The 20,006-nt window shown below is 39.9% G+C and overlaps 2 protein-coding genes and 1 pseudogene across 2 annotated transcripts; all 3 read left to right on the top strand.

Moving 5' to 3' along the window:
* The window catches only part of LOC135524899 (microcephalin-like), a 34,523-nt pseudogene extending 33,514 nt beyond the window's left edge, over nt 1-1,009 (top strand).
* Nucleotides 1,010-1,328: 319 nt separating this feature from the next.
* Nucleotides 1,329-13,952, top strand: LOC135523454 (1-acyl-sn-glycerol-3-phosphate acyltransferase epsilon-like). Its single transcript, XM_064950130.1, has 8 exons — nt 1,329-2,114; nt 3,341-3,410; nt 3,573-3,688; nt 6,000-6,089; nt 6,775-6,865; nt 8,945-9,106; nt 11,277-11,400; nt 11,922-13,952. Exons 1-8 carry the CDS (start codon nt 1,896-1,898, stop codon nt 12,145-12,147), a joined length of 1,098 nt encoding a protein of 365 aa, XP_064806202.1. The 5' UTR covers nt 1,329-1,895; the 3' UTR covers nt 12,148-13,952.
* A 1,898-nt stretch (nt 13,953-15,850) lies between these two features.
* LOC135523456 (transmembrane protein 14A-like) lies at nt 15,851-19,890 on the top strand. Its single transcript, XM_064950132.1, has 5 exons — nt 15,851-16,124; nt 16,299-16,381; nt 17,397-17,498; nt 17,607-17,694; nt 17,934-19,890. The coding sequence occupies exons 1-5, from the start codon at nt 16,045-16,047 to the stop codon at nt 17,980-17,982; spliced, it is 402 nt and encodes a 133-aa protein (XP_064806204.1). The 5' UTR covers nt 15,851-16,044; the 3' UTR covers nt 17,983-19,890.
* The last annotated feature ends 116 nt before the right edge of the window (nt 19,891-20,006 follow it).

Raw genomic sequence — 20,006 nt, forward strand, 5'->3', positions numbered from 1 at the left:
ACTGCTTTACGGCGGGATTCAACTGACAGACATCCTAAGCAGGTGTAGCACCCGCAACAAGTTGCCCCCGTCCTTCCCGCAAATTGGGTTACCTTTGCATATTGTGCTGTTGTCAAGGTGAAGGCGGTAAATCAAAAGCAGGATGTGATGTCATACAAGCAAACCACATACCTGTGAGTAAAAATTTGAATTTCCCATTTCTGTTCGAGTACTCATGTAGACTACAAGTAGAATGCACATAAAATCAAGAGTGTAGTGTTAGGATTTGGCCTTGTCAGATGAACTGTTGTGTCCTCACACTTGTTCTGATAATTTCCCCATTATCTCAAAATGGTTCCCTTTTCAATTGCTACCATGGTTATGCATACTGTATGCATCTCATATTTTTTTCTGTTAGAAACATTTAAATGTACCCCTCCCTGTCCATATAGGGTAATTCCCCTGAGTATAAAAAGTTAAGAAAAAGTTACATTCATAGTTTATCCTTGTGATTCATGCTGCTGTAATAGATATATCTATACAGTATACAGTGGTGTAAAGTACATAGGTAAAAATACTTTAAAGTACTACTTATGAAGTATTTTGGGGGTATCTGTACTTTACTATTTTTTATTTTTGACAACTTTTACTTTTACTTCACTACATTCCTAAAGAAAATAATGTACTTTTTACTCCATACATTTTCCCTACCACCCAAAAGTACTCATTACATTTGATACTTAAGTATATTTAAAACCAAATACTTTGACTTTTATTCAAATAGTATTTTACTTTTACTCAAGTATGACAATTTGGTACTTTTTCCACCACTGACAGTATATTTGATACGATTTGTATTTGACAGTGTGGTATTAACGTTTAGCTTTGGTTTAGAATATTTATGGGAAATGTGAAGTTTTTACTCTCTGTCTCATTATGCTTTTTAAACAACCGCATTACTTTACTTCCTTTAGACTGTATCTCACACCTAAAGCAACTTCCATATTTCTTGGTATGGAAATCCCAGTAATATGAGGTTGGACTTGGAGTTTGCTGTGCATCAAAGATGGTTAATTAAACAACAAACTGATACAGGGACCAGACTAGTGCTTTCATCCATTTGACATTCACTCAGTCATTTACCTTCAAGATATACTGCAGATCACATATCAGACACACACTACTACAAAAATAGCTTGCAAACTCAGCATTTTAAGCAGACCTTGCATTACTGCAGCGAGCACCTGGCACTGCTGTTTAATACCTGACTGACACCAGCAAGTTAGCAACTGTCTACTCTTAGCAACCACCACTTCAGAACTCTTCTTTAAACCAATCAGCTTGCAAGATGTTGGTAAGTGGCTTACGAGTTCCGCCCCATTACACCATGGAGTCCATGGTAGAGGCAGTTTTTGAATCGAAGTTAAAACTTAACTGTGGGCCAAGGAGAACTTAGATTCTGAGCATGTTGTGATTTACCAATGTAGTTTAAACCTTTATTTTGTAAGACAGCGTTTGATCTTTTGGGTCATGGGCCCGTTGAGCAGTGTTTAGCTAAAGCTTGTAGCTAGCCGCGGCGTAAGCTACCGTTAGCCGTTTAGCTAGGTAAAGTTAGGTGGCTATCGGAGATTCGAGGTCGTTTGCTAGTTGTTGTTACGTTTAACTTTTGCGATATGCATAACATTGACATGTGGTATTACTATAACGTTATGCTTTTTTTCTACATTTGCAACTTCTCACTGCGATAATTTGGGGTGGCTGTCAAGCTTCCGCTAACCGCGTTAGCTATCTCTTGCTTTGACAGTTTACAAATAACGGTCAACAGAGAAGAAGTGAAAGTGCTGTCTGGTATTAAGATACCCAATATCTTGTAACGTTAGTTATCGCTACTTGAACAAGCTGTTACGCAGTACAGAATGCTGCTCTCCCTTGTTGTGCACACGTACTCGTTGCGGTACTGGTTTCCTGCAGCGGTTATGATAGGCACAGCTCCGGCTTATATACTGTCATGGGGTGCTTGTCGCTTGATTTCGGCATTTCTACCATCAAGAATATTCCGCAGGATGGACGACCACCTCTATAACATCTACCAGAGCCTCGTCCTCTTTTTCTTTGAAAACTATACCGGGGTGGAGGTGAGTAGGCATACATTTCACTTAGTTTAAGGATACACTGACTTACAGCTTGTGAAGTATCTTGTATGGTGACACGTTATTACAGGTCACCAGAGAAAGATAGTATTAGGTCTAATGGTATGTAGTAAGAGTGTGGTTGTCATTAGTGCCGGGCTACTTGGCCAGTACTTGAGCTCAAAATAATGGCTAATTTAAAGCTGAGAAATGAATGTGGTCTGTATGCATATATTAGGCCTATACGAGTCTGGGACATTGCATAAGGCATCCAGTTTTACCTGTGGTATGCTGTTTTTTTTTCATCAGTTTTTAAAATATTTTTATTTAATTTAACTGGGCAAGTCAGTTAAGAACAAATTCTTATTTACAATGACGGCCTACTCCGGCCTAACCAGGACGACGCTGGGCCAATTGTGCACCACCCTATGGGACTCCCAATCACAGCCGGTTGTGATACAGCCTGGAATCTGACCAGATGTAGTGATGCCTCTAGCACTGAGATGCAGTGCCTTAGACCACTGCGCCACTCGGTTTATCAGTGTTTGTCTGATCAGTCAAATAGGTAACTTCACAGCCACCCTTTTGTTGTTCATCTTGGTGTTTTCTATTTAAGCCTAGTCTGGTGGTGATTTATTGTGGGTGTTCTTGGATATGGCTCTCAAAATGATATAATTGCACATATGCCTACAGTAGGAATACCAGTAGACCCATTGAAGACCTGGAGTCCTGTACTGTTACAAACATGTTATCTTATGAAGCACAGCAATGCCTCAGGTGTCTGAACAGGTGACAAAGTTTTTAGACTCTTGATTCATTATTAACAAATCAAATCAAATCAAATTTATTTATATAGCCCTTCGTACATCAGCTGATATCTCAAAGTGCTGTACAGAAACCCAGCCTAAAACCCCAAACAGCAAGCAATGCAGGTGTAGAAGCACGGTGGCTAGGAAAAACTCCCTAGAAAGAAAGCTTGTATAAGGCTAATAAGATGATGAGAACAGTTTATGAACAAAAAAACTGAGACATGGCTGGTGTGCCATTGGATTTCTCAGCGCCAAGTGGATTTTCACGACAAAATCCTGGGTGAAAGTCTAATTACAAAGGTTGGCACAAATTATATCAGTTTGGCAACCACCCAAATTTCTTCCATTTTGTTTCTGATGTTCCTCATTATGCCATTAAGGTGTCTTTTAGGCCTAAAATAGTGCTCATTCTTCCTCCTTTAGATTGTTATTTATGGAGACATACCAAAGAATAAAGAGAATGTGGTCTACCTTTCCAACCATCAATGCACAGGTGAGATTTTCCTATTCAACAAGATGTTTTACTAACTCATCTCTCTTCATTTTGAGATAAAAGTGGCATATGATGTGGTAAAATTGGAGGATTTCATCAGAACGTTGCGGTTTGCACTGCAGTTGGACTAAAACCCTTATTTTCCACTGTCTTGGCATACAGCGGACTGGATCATTGCTGACATGTTAGCCATTAGGCAGAAAGCACTTGGCCATGTGAGATATGTCCTGAAAGATGGTCTGAAGTGGCTCCCATTGTACGGATGGTATTTCTCTCAGGTAATATATTTCTGTAAAATATGTGTGCCTTTGTGTCTTTTTTCTATACGTACTGAATTTATTACTTCTTATGAATACTTTAGTTATGTACCTTTTTTAATGTTTTTTTTATTCTTCATCTGAGTGGCAGCTCCCAGGTACTGTGTGTGTGTGAAATAATGAATGAAAAATAAATTAACTGAATATGAAATTAGATTCATCGAACAGCCCCCGTGATATGCAACTTTTCAGGGAGGTTAGAAACCAATATACACAGGCAGTTAGAAAAGCCAAGGCCAGCTTTTTCAAGCAGAAATTTGCTTCCTGCAACACAAACTCAAAAAAGTTCTGGGACACTGTAAAGTCCATGGAGAATAAGAACACCTCCTCCCAGCTGCCCATTGTACGGAGGATAGGAAACTCTGTCACCACCGATAAATCCACTATAATTGAGAATTTCAATAACCTGTTTTCTACGGCTGGCCATGCTTTCCACCTGGCTACCCCTCCCCCGGTCAACAGCACTGCACCCATGCCTTCCCCATTTCTCCTTCTCCCAAATCCAGTCAGCTGATGTTCTGAAAGAGCTGTAAAATCTGGACCCCTACAAATCAGCCGGGCTATACAATCTGGACCCTTTCTTTCTAAAATTATCTGCCGAATTTGTTGCAACCCCTATTACTAGCCTGTTCAACCTCTTTCGTGTCGTCTGAGATTCCCAAAGATTGGAAAGCAGCTGCGGTCATCCCCCTCTTCGAAGGGGGGGGACACTTGACCCAAACTGCTACAGACCTATATCTATCTTTCTAAGGTCTTCGAAAGCCAAGTCAACAAACAGATTACTGACCATTTTGAATCCCACCGCACCTTCTCCGCTATCCAATCTGGTTTCAGAGCTGGTCATGGGTGCACCTCAGCCACGCTCAAGGTCCTAAACGATATCTTAACCGCCATCGATAAGAAACAATACTGTGCAGCCGTATTCATTGACCTGGCCAAGGCTTTCCACTCTGTCAATCACCACATCCTCATCGGCAGACTCGATAGCCTTGGTTTCTCAAATGATTGCCTCGCCCGGTTCACCAACTACTTCTCTGATAGAGTTCAGTGTGTCAAATCGGAGGGCCTGTTGTCCGGGCCTCTGGCAGTCTCCATGGGGGTGCCACAAGGTTCAATTCTTGGGCCGACTCTCTTCTCTGTATGCATCAATGATGTCGCTCTTGCTGCTGGTGAGTCTCTGATCCACCTCTACGCAGACGTCACCATTCTGTATACTTCTGGCCATTCTTTGGACACTGTGTTAACAACCCTCCAGACGAGCGTCAATGCCATACAACTCTCCTTCTGTGGCCTCCAACTGCTCTTAAATGCAAGTAAAACCAAATGCATGCTCTTCAACCGATCGCTGCCCGCACCTGCCCGCCCGTCCAGCATCACTATTCTGGATGGTTCTGACTTAGAATATGTGGACAACTACAAATACCTAGGTGTCTGGTTAGACTGTAAATTCTCCTTCCAGACTCACATCAAACATCTCCAATCCAAAGTTAAATCTAGAATGGCTTTCTATTTCGCAACAAAGTATCCTTCACTCATGCTGCCAAACATACCCTCGTAAAACTGACCATCCTACCGATCCTCGACTTCGGCGATGTCATTTACAAAATAGCTTCCAATACCCAACTCAATAAATTGGATGCAGTCTATCACAGTGCAACTCACAGATTACTGCACCTGTACATAGCTCATCTATAATTTAGCCCAAACAACTACCTCTTCCCCTACTGTATGTATTTATTTATTTAGCTCAATTGCACCCCATTATTTATATTTCTACTCTGCACATTCTTCCACTGCAAATCTACCATTCCAGTTTTTTACTTGCTATATTGTATTTACTTCGCCACCATGGCCTTTTTTGCCTTTATCTCCCTTCATTTGCTCACATTGTATATAGACTGACTTTTCTACTGTATTATTGACTGTATGTTTGTTTAACTCCATGTGTGTTGTTGCATGTGTCGAACCGCTTTGCTTTATCTTGGCCAGGTTGTAATTGTAAATGAGAACTTGCCACCTGGGTAAATAAAGGTGAAATAAATCAAATAAAATTCATTTAAATATTATACCCGTAACGACCCCCCCCCCACCCCCCCCACCAGAAAAAAAGTGTAAGTACCAAAGTGTAATCTTTTACACTTTGGTCACAAAAAATCTGAAATATTTTTTTTTTTGCACTGTCAAAGATATGTTATGTGTGTTGTGCTTATTGGTATGATTCATTTAAGCCTGTTTTGTGTACATGTTTTCTTTTCTTTTTTCTTTTTTTTAGCATGGAGGTGTCTATGTGAAGCGAAGTGCAAAGTTTGATGAGAAGGCAATGAAAAAGAAGCTCTCTTCACAGACAGTGTTGGGAACACCAGTACGTATTTATGGAGCACACTGACATCTGTCTGTGAATGTTATTTCCTTCCAAAAACCATTTAAAAAATACATATATAATAATAATTATATTTGCATGTTTTTTTGCATCGCAGCCTATAACTTTTTACATGGCTGCCAACAAAACGAATGTTTAATACTGTCACTTCATTCAAATGGATTCTATTGATGTGCTGTCAGTGAATACTATGAAAATGCTCTTACATTATCCAAATTGTCATTTTCTTTTTAAAAGAGCATTGGTATTCTAAAAGATACAAAATACATGAAACCAACTGAAATATTTATAATGGCCTTTTTGGTCACTGACATGTCCCTTCTAAATGTCTCTGTGTCTAGTCTATATCAGGAAGGACAGCTGTTGCCAAATAACTTTTTCCCAGGACACTAAGATCCACAGCTTGTTGTTTGGTCTCTGGGCTAGCGTTTTGGCATGCTTTTATGACTTGTCTAGTCTACATGACACCCAAGTTGCAGAGTTTTCAGATGTGTAGCCATGGGTATGTAGAGTATAGACAGAGATGTATGAAATGGGTACCAGTCAGTACCTCGATGTCGAGTAAACTTGCTGTAAACTGTACTCGTATACTAATCTTAAGAGCAATGATGTGCTGATCTGCCCTTCCTGTCCTGACTCCATCATGTTTGTTTTGTTTTCTGTGCAGATGTATCTTGTCATCTTCCCAGAGGGAACCCGATACAACCCTGAACTCAAGAAGATGATCAGCGACAGTCAGGCTTTTTCCGCTAAAGAAGGTACTCTTTCAAATGCAGTATTATTGATTTAGAGCGAGTGTAGTCTTGCATGACTAATAGCAAAGCTTTGGGGATGAAGAATGAATGAGGGGTATGTATGTTAATGCATTGCAACAGGTACTTCAGCTTCTACAAAGGTTTTTAATACAATTCGCAGCATGAAAGCAAAATCCATTTACTATAACAGCAGATACATTCTACCCACAACTAACTTTTTGCCATCTATGTAAAAATGTCAAGACCCAAATATTTGTTGACTGCATTAGTGGAAGCTTAGACAAAATGAAAAGCTGCCTGGCTGGTTTATATTTTGTTCTCATCGTCAGTGGATTGCTGGTACAGCGCCAAGAGCTTGGCAGCTCCAACCAGTGATCTGCTTTAATGAAATATCCCAGAGGCTGTAGCTTAAAAATTGGGCAAAAGATTAACTTGTGATTACAAAAGTATTTTACTGCTGGCTGATAAGTGATTTATAATGTTGCTAGACCTAATTCGCAAGGGCACATTTTAATGGTTTAAAAGCTGGTGCATATGACATTTTGTTTAATAATTAGAATATATTAGTTTGGTAGCAGACATTTTGTTTAATAAAGTAGCATGTATTAGTTTGGTGGCAGACACTTTGTTTAATAAAGTAGGATTTATTAGTTTGGCAGCAGACTTATAGTTTACTATAAGATACTTTTTTTAAATATTTAAAGTGGAATATTAATAAAAATGAATAATTCCTTGTCTGAACTTATAACAGTTGTCCATCAGATTTCCCAATGAATTGCTTTGGCCCTCACAGCTATATTACCATGTTATGGAGCGTAACATATACACAGTGTGGTTCTTGATAAACTGCAGTCCTTTGCGTGCGTAGCTACAGATTTAACTTGAAAAATCTGTCACTGAAATCAAAATGTGAAATATCACCTGCCCCTCTAAGTCCTAGTAAACCGCTCTAGGGATTTGGGCTTGGCACATGACTATATGATCTGCTCGCCGTAAGGTGGGGGGTATAGTAGAGAAAAGAGAATCAAATCAAATTTTATTGGTCATATACATGTTTAGCAGATGTTATTGCGGGTGTAGTGAAATGCTTGTGTTTCTAGCACCAACAGTGCAGTAATATCTAACAATTCACAACAATGCACACAACCTTAAAAGAATGGAATTAAGGAATATATAAATATTAGGATGAACAATGTCGGCGTGGCATAGACTAAAATACAGTAGAAAATAATACAGTGTATATATGAGATGAGTAGAGCAAAAATATGTAAACATTATTAAAGTGGCCAGTGATTTCAAGTCTATGTATATAGGGCAGCAGCCTCTAAGGTGCAGGGTTACGTAACCGGGTGGAAGCCGCCTAGTGATGGTGCCACGTATATTCTACCAACAACAGGATGGGACAACACATTTGTTATGCAGTAGTAGTTGGTCCCAAAGAAAAACCTGTGGACTTTGGACAGAGTACAATCAAGATTAAATCAGGGGAGAATAACAGGCCTGTTAAATGACCTATTAATTGCGTGTATATATGGTTTTAGATAATTGCTGGTCTCAAATGCAGCCAACAATCTTTCTGATCAGCGATTACAACAACCCGGTGACATTTGGAAGACGTCATTATGAGATAGTTTGACCGTTGCTAATTCAATTTCCCCACTGTTGTCTACCATTCAGTTATGTGAACAAGTCAAGGTTATGTGACCTGATCATTTGAATGGAGGTCTTTATTCCCCAGACACTATACTTTTTCTTGGCATTCATTGAAAGATCCAAGTGAAATGCTGGTACTAGAAACAGTGTCTTGTTTAGCACTGCTATTGGAAACTTGCTATAATTAACATTGCATGTCACTTGGCACAACCAAGAAATTTAACAGCGGCAGGTAGCCTAGTGGTTAAGAGCATTGCAACCAAACTCCAGTAACTGAAAGGTCCCTGGTTTGAATCCCGAGCTGACTAGGTGAAAAATCTGTCTGTGCCCTTGAGCAAGGCACTGAACCCTAATTGCTCCTCTAAGTGTCTTTGGATAAGATGTAAATGTAAAAAAATGAACAAATGCTCTCCTATTAATTTCCTTCAGGACTGGCTGTCTTGGACCACGTTCTGACCCCAAGAATGAAAGCCTCGCATGTTGCCATAGAAACCATGAGGGACCACCTGGATGCTGTGTATGATGTCACCGTGGTGTATGAGGGAACACTGGGCACAAGCAATGAAAGACATCCTGCCCCATCAATGCCAGGTATGAGGTTGTTCCAGATAATTCAGTTCTTTCAGGTATTAAGGGGGGATTTTGATGCATGCAATAATCCTCTTTATTCCCACATGCAACTGGAGTTACTCAGTTCATTATCAGTATAACATTGTTCTCCTAATTGAAACAGAAAATAAGTTGGCTTCCTGTAAACAGTGCGTGTTATGTTGTGGTGTTTTTGATTCCTCTGTGTTCACAAAGTGTTTTTGAAAAGCTTTGGTGTGAAAACATCCTGTTGCTTTCAGGAATAAACAGTGATGTACTGGTAGTAAACAGCATGGGAAAAATAGAAAAGCATGTTTGTCTAAGTACACCTCCTGTTAATTTCCCAGTATTTCACATGTTATTGAGATGACTGTATTGAGGGAAGAAATGATTGGACCGTGTTTGAACTGAAACCAGGAATGTTTTCCAAACTGAAACGGTTAACCTTTTTGCAACCAAACTCAATGGGTATCAAATAATTTGGAAATCAAATATTGTAACCCATAATCTTTCACCCTTATTGATAAAACACACAATCATTTGCTCTGATTGGCTGGTGTCCAGGCTATTCCTGGTTTCAAGCTAGGTTGAAATAAAAGCTTAAGACAATGTTATAATTCCATGCAGAAGCGTTTGAAAATAAACAAATTCATTGGACCATCTTAGAGCAAAAATGACTGGAGGTGAATGTTTGCACTACAGAAAGTTTGCCATCGAAGTGGAAAATAAACACAGTCTTAGTGAATTTCAGCTAACTACTCAGCAAACAGATAGCATACCTGTTTTACTGTCTCTTCATTTAAATGTTTTTCAAATTATCTACAGCCAATGCTGGTCACGTTTTCAATATATCCGCAACAGCGCTGGTCCAATGAATGCGTTTCTTTTCGAATGCTCCTCATTGATCAGTCCCTTGTCTTAACCAGCATATTTTCGACCTAGGTATCATGTGAACCCATGTTGATATTAACTGAAATAAAATGTAATATCCATTGAATGACTGATGCAGTGGTTATGGGGGTTTGGTTGAAATTATTCCATGGGAATGTTTCGATGCACGGCCCCAGATTCAGCTGTTTGCTTACTTTTAACGTCAATGTTTCCATGGGAGCTTTCAGCTAAGCTGTCTGACCAGAGTTATTGTTTTGTTATGTACAACATGTGCAGGGATTCCACTTTTCTCTTATCTTGGCTTTTAACCTTCATGTGGCAGGATTTAAAATGCTGCCAGTCCTCAAGACTAATACCCCTCTTGCATTGATGGAATTATCATGACATCAGAACATGTCAGTGATGTTTGATATAGTGGTTTTAAAATGTCACCTGCAGTTAGGACCTCTACTATTTATCAGATGACGCCATGACTTTCGAACAAAATGGCTCAAGGAATTGAAGACCATCCGAGCATTCATTCTTGTCAAATCAGTTCTCGAGAATTTTGACATGAATCAGAGCTGGTGTGTAATGCGTTTGTCTATCATGAGATAATAGCTCTACGCTTTAGAGTCACTGTGCCATCTTGGCCTTCTTTACAAGGCAGGAGTTCATGTAAATCAACCATGTAATGGATGTTTTCCAATGGGTCACAGGAAAGGCTGACTTCTGTCATAAGTGCTCTCCCTCTGGGGAGGCTCAAGTGACGTGACATGCGGTCTTTGGGCTTTCTTATATCTCAGGAGGCTTTTGTCAAACTATCCAGCTGTTTCGCCATTTCTACAAATTGCCCTCACGAGTGTAGTGTGAGGGATAATGATTTAAATCACTGCTTTACCCTTGTAGATCTGGCTGATTGGATGAGTCATATGAAAATGCCAAATGGGTACTATGATTAAGAATAGGCCTATAGGCTAATCTGAGGGCCTGTAAGAAAAACAGAGCAGGCAGGGCTTTTGATGAAACTATAGTTTTTAAAGCTGGTCATTCAAATCCTGCTCAGATTGTACAGTGTTTTGTAAACACACCTCTGTGGACGCTGTAGTCACTTAATTCCTGTTTTTGGAGTTAAGAGGACGGAAGTTCAGATCCCATTAGATACTGTATCTGGACCTACGTAGTGCCTCATTCACAAACACAATTTGATTGCTACGTGGTCTTTGGCTGCTATGGTCTTCCTGATGTTGTTTTGTCTCTCATTCATGTTTTCTCTCTCATTCATGTTTTCTCTGTGTGACAGAATTCCTGTGTAAGGAATGTCCCAAAGTTCACATCCACTTTGAACGTGTGGACGTGAAGGAAATTCCTCCGGAGTCTGTGTTTTTCCGCAGGTGGCTGCACGAGCGATTTGAGATCAAGGACCAGTGAGTGTTCTCTTACCACCCTCTTTCTAACCCTGTCTGACATTACGACACAGACCGATGCATCAATTCCACATTTACGCCAAGGTTGAGTTCCTGTTAAGAAAATGTATCTGAAATGAATCTGAAATGCCGGCAGCACTTCAACTACTCAAATGGTGGACTGCAATATCAGGTTTAAGGATGCTGGAGCTAGTCTGCTTTGATAGCTAATTTAATAATGTGTTGATGCTCCCACTGCACATGAAGTGTGCACTGACGAGGGTTGCATAATTCCAGTAAAATGCCGGGTTTTACAGAAATCCTGGTTGGAGGATTCCGGATTTCGTGGTTATTCTCACTTAATTACGGGAATCTTTCCACCAGAATTACTGGGAAACCTGGGAATTGTGGGTAAGGTTACTGGAATTTTGCAACCCTACAACTTACTAACAATCACAGTTATAAATTGTCATGATTGGCTGATTAGACATGAGTGGGGATATGCTTTAACTCTAAAGGGATCCTTCTCTATTTCGCCACAGGATGTTGACTACTTTCTATGAGTCTGAGGATCCAGACAAAAAAGGCAGATTCCCGGGAGAAGGTCAACGGTCCCATCTGAGCATAACGAAGACGTTGCCATCGCTGCTGTTTTTGGGCGGGCTAACACTGCCAATGCTGTTGACGGAGTCTGGCAGGAAACTCTATGTCCGAACCTGGGTGTATGGGACTCTGTTGGGATGGCTCTGGGTGAATGTTAGTCCATAGGATGCTCATGGTGGTCATCAATGCCGTCTGCTATGGCTATGGAAAGACCTTGCCCTTTCACTCACCCATCAGGCAGGGGGCGTATGTTTTTCGAAACAAAGCACTTGTTGCTGTTAAGGTTTGGTTCTTCTAGAATTCTGTCCAAATGGATGGCTCATTGCCTACCTAACAGCTGTAAGAAGAGCGATAGGGAGATGGATAGAGAAGCGGTTTTGTTTCTTGTGCTGCTGCTTCATTGCTCTATGGTTGTGTGCATCAACTTGCAACCAGATAAGGTGAGAAAAATAGAAATGGGGATATTGTATGTATTTCTTTCCTTGAATTTCCCCCTTTTATCTCAGCCATAAAGTATGAATAGACAGATTTTATTCCCTATACCGTTTATCCTATTACATAATTAAATTCTGTGCTTTTGCATATCCAGTGTCCAGCATCCCTTTTCAACATTAGTTTACCAGAGTTAGGGTTCAGCTCTCTGTTTGAGATGATATGCTGTGTTCATGTGCCCTTGGAATTATTAACAACTCGGGACTTAGAAACTCTCAGAATGTTCATAACTCTTGAGTTGACAATATCCAAAAAGTTATTTATGAGCATTCAAGTAGGAAATAGGAGAGGGGAGATAACATGCATCGTCCTCTGATCTTTCCTGTAAGATACTTTAGAGTTTCTTATTCCGAGGAGCATGTGAACCCAGCATTAGAGAGAAGATTTAATTTTCAGTACTAATTACAAAGTACTCATTGCAAAAAAGAGTGATTAGTGTTTATTCAATTGTCCAATTAATACATTATTGAGGTTGATGGAATGTTTAGGTCTAAGTGATGGTTACTTAGCCATGTGTTTTAAAGTTGTCCTTTTTATTGCCCGGTTACAACGTGTCTGCTGTATATGTGCTTCGTTTGAGTTTTTGCAAAAGTTCCACAAATTGTTGCCAAACTCTACAAGTGCAGGGGTATCAAACAAGTGTTTTAGTTGGAGGAATGTATCTGTAATCAGGTCAGCTGTACCTGAGGAACCAATATTGTATTTTTTAATTGACCTAAAGAGCTTGTTACAGAGTCATTTTTGTATAAGCTGCCTTTGCCATGTTACAGATTACACAAAAGGTAGAGAGAGCTATATATTGAGAAGGCCAATTGTAGTGTATCACAATATAGAATTCATATTCCTTTGTTTACAAAGTCAACTGTATAATATGCGTAAACTATTCTAAAAACAGTAATATACTGTATGTCCATAATTTTTCATAATGAAAACAACTTTTTCAACTGTTGTCACTTTACATGTTGGTATTCTTATTTTATTGAATAATTAAAGTGTTCTTCCAATATGGATTAAATTAGCCCATGGTAATTACACCTGCCATACCAAGGTCTCATTTACATATCCTTCCTTTAATAACAATGTGGAATGGCAATAGTTTAAAAACTTTCATTCATTCAATTTATTTTGTTTAATTCTGTCAACTTGATTCAAAAAAACTGATTGTAAATAATCAAACAATTCTGGTAGACACTATTGTGCCAATTGAACCCAGAAATGTGTGCCTTCTACCAGAGGAGTTAGTCCTCAGCTTCCACCCAGAGGACTGCACTGGGACTCCATCTACTGGACAGCACTGGAACTGTTTTGCACAGCATAGTTTATTGGTGTAATTGTCTTCAGTTATGAGCTTTTGGTGTCAGTAGTATGTGGTTGAATATTGTTTTTAAAGGACTTGATTTTGAGAAACAAAAGTAATATGTTTTAGTTTTTATTTCCTTTTGTAAATAAAGTACCTCTTGGTGTTTCATCAAGTAAGAGTTTATTGTCCATGTTGTCTTTTTCATACTCTGGCTCAAAGCTACAAGTCTTTATTCTGTTATTACAGTAATGTGTCATGCTTTTGTATGTCACTGGTCAAAAAATACATTGTGGCTACCAAACACACCCATATACAGTGCAAAATGTTTACCCAATGTCATGATATAAAATGTTCATAATCACAGATGTTGCTATTCCACTCTGTTCCAAAGGTATTTTATTATTCACTTTGGAGTTTGTTTCAAGTATACTTTTAAATTCAGTTTTCTTTGAAGTTGTTTTATCATACACATCTACAAAAGTATGTGGATGCCCCTTCAAATTAGTGTATGTGGCTATTTCAGCCACACCATTGCTGATGGGTGTATAAAATTAAGCACACAGCCAATCTCCATAGACATACATTGGAAGTAGAATTGGCCCGTACTGAAGTGCTCAGTGACTTGCAACGTGGCACCGTCATAGGACACCACCTTTCCACCAAGTCCAGTTTGTGAAATTTCAGCTCTGCTTGAGCTGCTCTGGTCAACTGTAAGTGCTGTTATTGTGAAGTGGAAATGTCTACAAGCAACAACGGCTCAGCCGCGAGGTGGTAGGCAACGCAAGCTCACAGAACGGGGCCGCCGAGTGCTGTAAGCGTGTAAAATAATCTTCTGTCCTCGGTTCCAACACTCACTACTGAGTTCCAAACTACCTCTGGAAGCAACATCAGCACAATAACTTTTCGTCTGGAGCTTCCATGGCCAAGCAGGCTATCACCATGCGCAATGCCAAGCGTCGGCTGGAGTGGTGTAAAGTTTGCCGCCATTGGACTCCGGAGTAGTGGAAACACGTTCTCTGGTGTGATGAATCACGCTTCACCATCTGGGTTTGGTGGATGCCAGGAGAACGCTAACTATCCAATTTCATAGTGAGAACTATAATGTTTGGTGGGGGAGGAATAATGGTCTGGGGCTATTTTTCATGGTTCAGGTTAGGCCCCTTAGTTCCAGTGAAGGGAAATCTGAACGCTACAGCATACAATGACATTCTAGATGATTCTGGGCTTCCAACTTTGTGGGAACAGTTTGGGGAAGGCCCACGTGCACAAAGTGAGGTCCATACAGAAATGGTTTGTCGAGATCGGTGTGGAAGAACACAGATCCCTGACCTCAACACCATCGAACACCTTTGGGATGAATTGGAATGCTGACTGAGAGCCAGGCCTTATCGCCCAACATCAGTGCCCGATCTCACTAACGCTTGTGGCTGAATGGAAGCAAATCCCCGCAGTGGAAAGCCTTCCCAGAAGAGTGGAGGCTGTTATAGCAGCAAAAGGGGGTCCAAATCCATATTAATGTCCATGATTTGAAATGAGATGTTCGACGAGCAGGTGTCCACATACTTCTGGTGGTGTCGTGTATGTACATGGACAGACTGTTTTGTTGACGTCCTGTACTTTACTTGAACAGTTGTGCATGCCTTTCCTGAAATGCAGCAGCACATAAGAGATACAAAAAATCTTATGAATATAGAATGAAAATGTTACTTTGTTGATTGAAGAGATACATTTTATTTTGTATTTGTTAATTTCCTAAATATTCCTCTCAAATTATCTAATGCACTGCTAAGAAAGTTCAGAAGATTGTGCTGCTCTTATGCATATCCTTTAATAGTTGTTAATGCAGTGCAGAAAAAGTGCCTTCGTCATTAATGTACTTTGACCTACTCACCTTGCCCTATACCACATTTGAACCTGATCTGACACCATAAACTTGTTCAATGATTAAATTATGCTTGTGTTCATTTGTGTTTTTGAGACTTATGTAATAACGGAATGACAATCAAAAGCGTTTGGTATTTTCTTTGTTGGTTTCTTTTTGTTAATTTATTTATTTTTTATATATATTTTTAGTGGGTTATTGAAGACAGGTTGAAAGGGAAGTGATGCAGTTGTGAGCGCGTCATTTGTACGCGCATGCGCACTTTCACATAGTGCCACTGGGCGAGTTCGTTTTGCATGGACCGGTACCCGGGTGCGTGAAGATTTAACTTAAGCACCAATGGAATGGTCTCAGATGTACTACCTCCACTCATACTGGACACCGGGGCATGCAAAACGAACAAACCCATTGGGACAACAGGCGTACATTTTTACTCATTTATTTTACGTTTAAATTAGCAAATACCAGGTAAATTAATTCATTATATTCCTATCTGAGTTATACGCATATATTTCAAGTGGTCAGTGTTTGTCAAGTGTCCGTTTCCGTTCACTACATAATTGTATCTATCTACAGTATCTTGTAACATTTAGCTATGTAGTTTAAGATTAATTGGTCTTTACCCATACTCCTGCTCCACAGCACTGCAATGGCAATTGACTGGCTTGGATTTGGCTACGCTGCAGCCATAGTCCTTGGGGGATTCATGGGATACAAGAAAAAAGGTAGGAGTTTCTAGTCAAGCAGTTCAAAATGCACAAAGCTACATTCATTTGTCATTATCACAGTTTTATTCAAGTTTCAAGTTTTGAATGTCACTTGCATAAGTACAGTGAAATACCTTTCTTGCAAACTCAAAACCCAACAATGCAATAATCAATAACAGTGTAATACTAGAAAAAACAGCAGAAAGAAGAAGAAATAAGAAGAACACAATAACTAAGTAATTATACTGTGTACATGGTCAGTTCCAATACCATATTAACAATGTGCAGGGATACTGGAGTGGTGGGAGGTAGATATGTATAGGGTTAAGGTGACTAGGCAACAGGATACAAGATAAACAGTGACAGCAGCAGCGTGTATGTGAGTGTGTATAGAGTCAGTATAAATGTATGTGCATATAATGTGAGTGAGCAGATGATGGAGTGTGTGTGTGTGTGCAGGGCCCTGTGCAAAACTAAAAGGTAAATAAAGATAATCCGTGTAGCTACTTTGTTAGCTATTTATCAGTCTTATTGCTTGGAGATAGAAGCTGTTCAAGAGCCTGTTGGTGTCAGACTTGATATACTGGTACCGCTTGCCGTACGGAAGCAGACAAAATAGTCTATGGCTTGAGGGGTTGGAGTCTTTAACGATTTTCAGGGCCTTCCTTCAACACTGCCTGATATAGATGTCCAGGATGGCAGGGAGCTCTGCCCCAGTGATGTGGTGGGCTGTCCGCACCCTCCTCTGTAGCGCCATGCGATCGCGGGTGGTGCTATTGTCATACTAGGCAGTGATGCAGCCAGTCAAAATGCTCTCAATGGTACCGCTGTAGAACTTTTTGAGGATTTGACTAACTTTTTCAACCTCCTGAGGGGGAAGAGACGCTGTCGCGCCTTCTTCACGACTGCACGCGTGTTTTTGGACCCCGTTCCTGTAGTATATCATAATCAGCTCCTTTGTCTTACTGACTTTGACCCTGTTAACAAGCTGATGGCAAGTAACAGATATATATATATTTTTTTTTTACTACAGGTAGTGTCATGTCACTGATAGCTGGGCTATTGTTTGGCAGCATAGCCGCCTATGGGGCCTTCATGATTTCAAATGACCCAACCAAGACTTTCTACTCCCTCGGTTAGTATGCCTGCTATGCTGGAATGAATACGTGTTGGGATGTGTATATTGTAGGTCTTGACATGTCTTCATATAGAATTTCATACATCTTTTTTTTTCTTCTCTCAGTTGCCTCAGGAGTGCTGACAATAGTAATGGGAATGAGATTCAAGAAATCTGGTAAAATAATGCCAGGTGGTATCATGGCAGGACTAAGGTGAGAATCATCATAATAAATAATATAATAATATATCCCATTTAGCAGAAGTCCACTATAACCATTATTGCATGGTTTTGAAATATATGGAGCTTAGGTGAATGTGTTCATGAAAGTCTTTGCTGATTTTCATTGTATTTTAATGTCTGTTACAATTGACCCTGTATTGGAATGTTTCTAATTAAATATTTAATCTGCACAATCAATATGAAGTTATCATATCTGTTTTCTTTACTCAGTGTGCTGATGGTCCTACGACTTCTCTTCATGAGTGTGATTGTAATGTGATTTGAACAATACCAACAACCAACTAAAGCAAGATGGAAAATGTCATCACAAGGGATGAATTTGCATTTACACATTGTTTGTGCTTGCCTATATGTATTATTGTAATCATCCTTAATGTTTGTACGTTCTTTAAAGAACTTGATCCTGCAACCTATGATCATATTGCTGCTTTTATGTAATTCCTAAAGTATGCAGCACTGGGGCAGTGAGTGCACATACACAATGACTAAATGCTATGTGAATGTTGAGTAAAAAGGGTGTTACAGTGCTTTGCAAAAGTATTCATCCCCCTTGGCGCTTTCCCCATTTTGTTGCATTACAACCTGTAATTTAAATAGATTTCTATTTGGATTTCATGTAATGGACATACATAAAATAATCCAAATTGGATGAAGTGAAATTTTAAAAGGTACTTGTTTAAAAAAAAATCAAAAAAATACAAACGGACAAGTGGTGCGTGCATATGTATTCACCCCTTTGCTATGCAGCCCCTAAATAAGATCTGGTGCAACCAATTACCTTCAGAAGTCACATAATTTGTTAAATAAAGTCCACATGTGTGCAATCTAAGTGTCACATGATCTCAGTATATATAAACATGTTCTGAAAGGCCCCAGTTTGGAACACCACTAAGCAAGGGGCACCATGAAGACCATTGAGCTCTACAAACAGGTCAGGGACAAAGTTGTGGAGAAGTACAGATCAGGGTTGAGTTATAAAAGAATATGACAAACCTGCCAAGAGAGGGCCGCCCACCAAAACTCACAGACCAGGCAAGGAGGGAATTAATCAGAAAGGCAACAGAGACCAAAGATAACCCTGAAGGAGCTGCAAGCTCCACAGCGGAGATTGGAGTATCTGTCCATAAGACCACTTTACACTCCACATAGCTGGGCTTTACTGAAGAATGGACAGAAAAAAGCCATTGCTTAAAGAAGGAAAAAAAAGCAAACACATTTGGTGTTTGCCAAAAGGCATCTGGGAGACTCGCCAAACATATGGAAGAAGGTACTCTGGTCAGATGAGACTAAAATTGAGCTTTTTGGCCATCAAGGAAAACGCTATGTCTGGTGCAAACCCAACACCTCCCATCACCCCGAGAACCTCATCCTCACAGTGAAGCTTGGTGTTGGCAGCATCGTGCTGTGGGGATGTTTTTCATCAGTAGGGACTGGGGAAACTGGTCAGAATTGAAGGAATGATGGATGGCTCTAAATACAGGGAAATTCTTGAGGGAAACCGGTTTGTCTTCCAGAGACTAGACTGGGATGAAGGTTCACCTTCCAGCAGGACAATGACCCTAAGCAAACTGCTAAAGCAACACTTAAGTGGTTTAAGGGGAAACATTTGAACGTCTTGGAAAGCCCAGACATCAATCCAATTGAGAATCTGTGCTATGACTTAAAGATTGCTGTACACTAGCAGAACCCATCCAACTTGAAGGAGCTGGAGTAGTTTTCCCTTGAAGAATGGGCAAAAATCCCAGTGGCTAGATGTGCCAAGCTTATAGAGACATACCCCAAGAGACTTGCAGCTGTAATTGCTACAAAAGGTGTCTATACAAAGTATTGACTTGGGGGGGTGAACAGTTATGCACACTCAAGTTTTGTTTCACAAAAACAATGATGCATCTTCAAAGTGGTAGGCATGTTGTGTAAATCAAATGATACAAACCCCCCCCAAAAATCCATTTGAATTCCAGGTTGTAAGGCAACAAAATAGGAAACATGCCAAGGGGGTGAATACTTTCGCAAGCCACTGTACTTCCTTGAATAGTTATGTTGTCTCATCGGAAATTGTTTAAGTTGAATGAAGTACAGTCTTACAATAACTATTCACTCAGTCATTGACCAAAGGACAGAGGAGCACTTTTTGTTGAACAATTAAATTTACTCCTGGTTATAAGCACACAGGCTATGATTTGTTCATTGGTTATGTGAACAGAAATACAATGACATTTACTACTCGTACAAAATACATTTTATAGCATTGCAGGTTTGACTACTAACCTTTCAGTAGTTTTA

Source organism: Oncorhynchus masou, chromosome 31, assembly GCF_036934945.1.
Source record: "Oncorhynchus masou masou isolate Uvic2021 chromosome 31, UVic_Omas_1.1, whole genome shotgun sequence".
Lineage (NCBI taxonomy): Eukaryota > Metazoa > Chordata > Actinopteri > Salmoniformes > Salmonidae > Oncorhynchus > Oncorhynchus masou.

Bases quoted from the DNA above. Each gene is read 5' to 3' on its own strand.
- LOC135523454 (XM_064950130.1), top strand. From the start codon at position 1,896: ATGCTGCTCTCCCTTGTTGTGCACACGTACTCGTTGCGGTACTGGTTT. The intron at 6,866-8,944 runs GTACTCTTTCAA...AATTTCCTTCAG, and splicing joins GGCTTTTTCCGCTAAAGAAG to GACTGGCTGTCTTGGACCAC. The intron at 11,401-11,921 runs GTGAGTGTTCTC...ATTTCGCCACAG, and splicing joins CGATTTGAGATCAAGGACCA to GATGTTGACTACTTTCTATG.
- LOC135523456 (XM_064950132.1), top strand. From the start codon at position 16,045: ATGCAAAACGAACAAACCCATTGGGACAACAGGCGTACATTTTTACTC. The intron at 17,499-17,606 runs GTTAGTATGCCT...TTCTTCTCTCAG, and splicing joins CAAGACTTTCTACTCCCTCG to TTGCCTCAGGAGTGCTGACA. The intron at 17,695-17,933 runs GTGAGAATCATC...TTCTTTACTCAG, and splicing joins GGTATCATGGCAGGACTAAG to TGTGCTGATGGTCCTACGAC.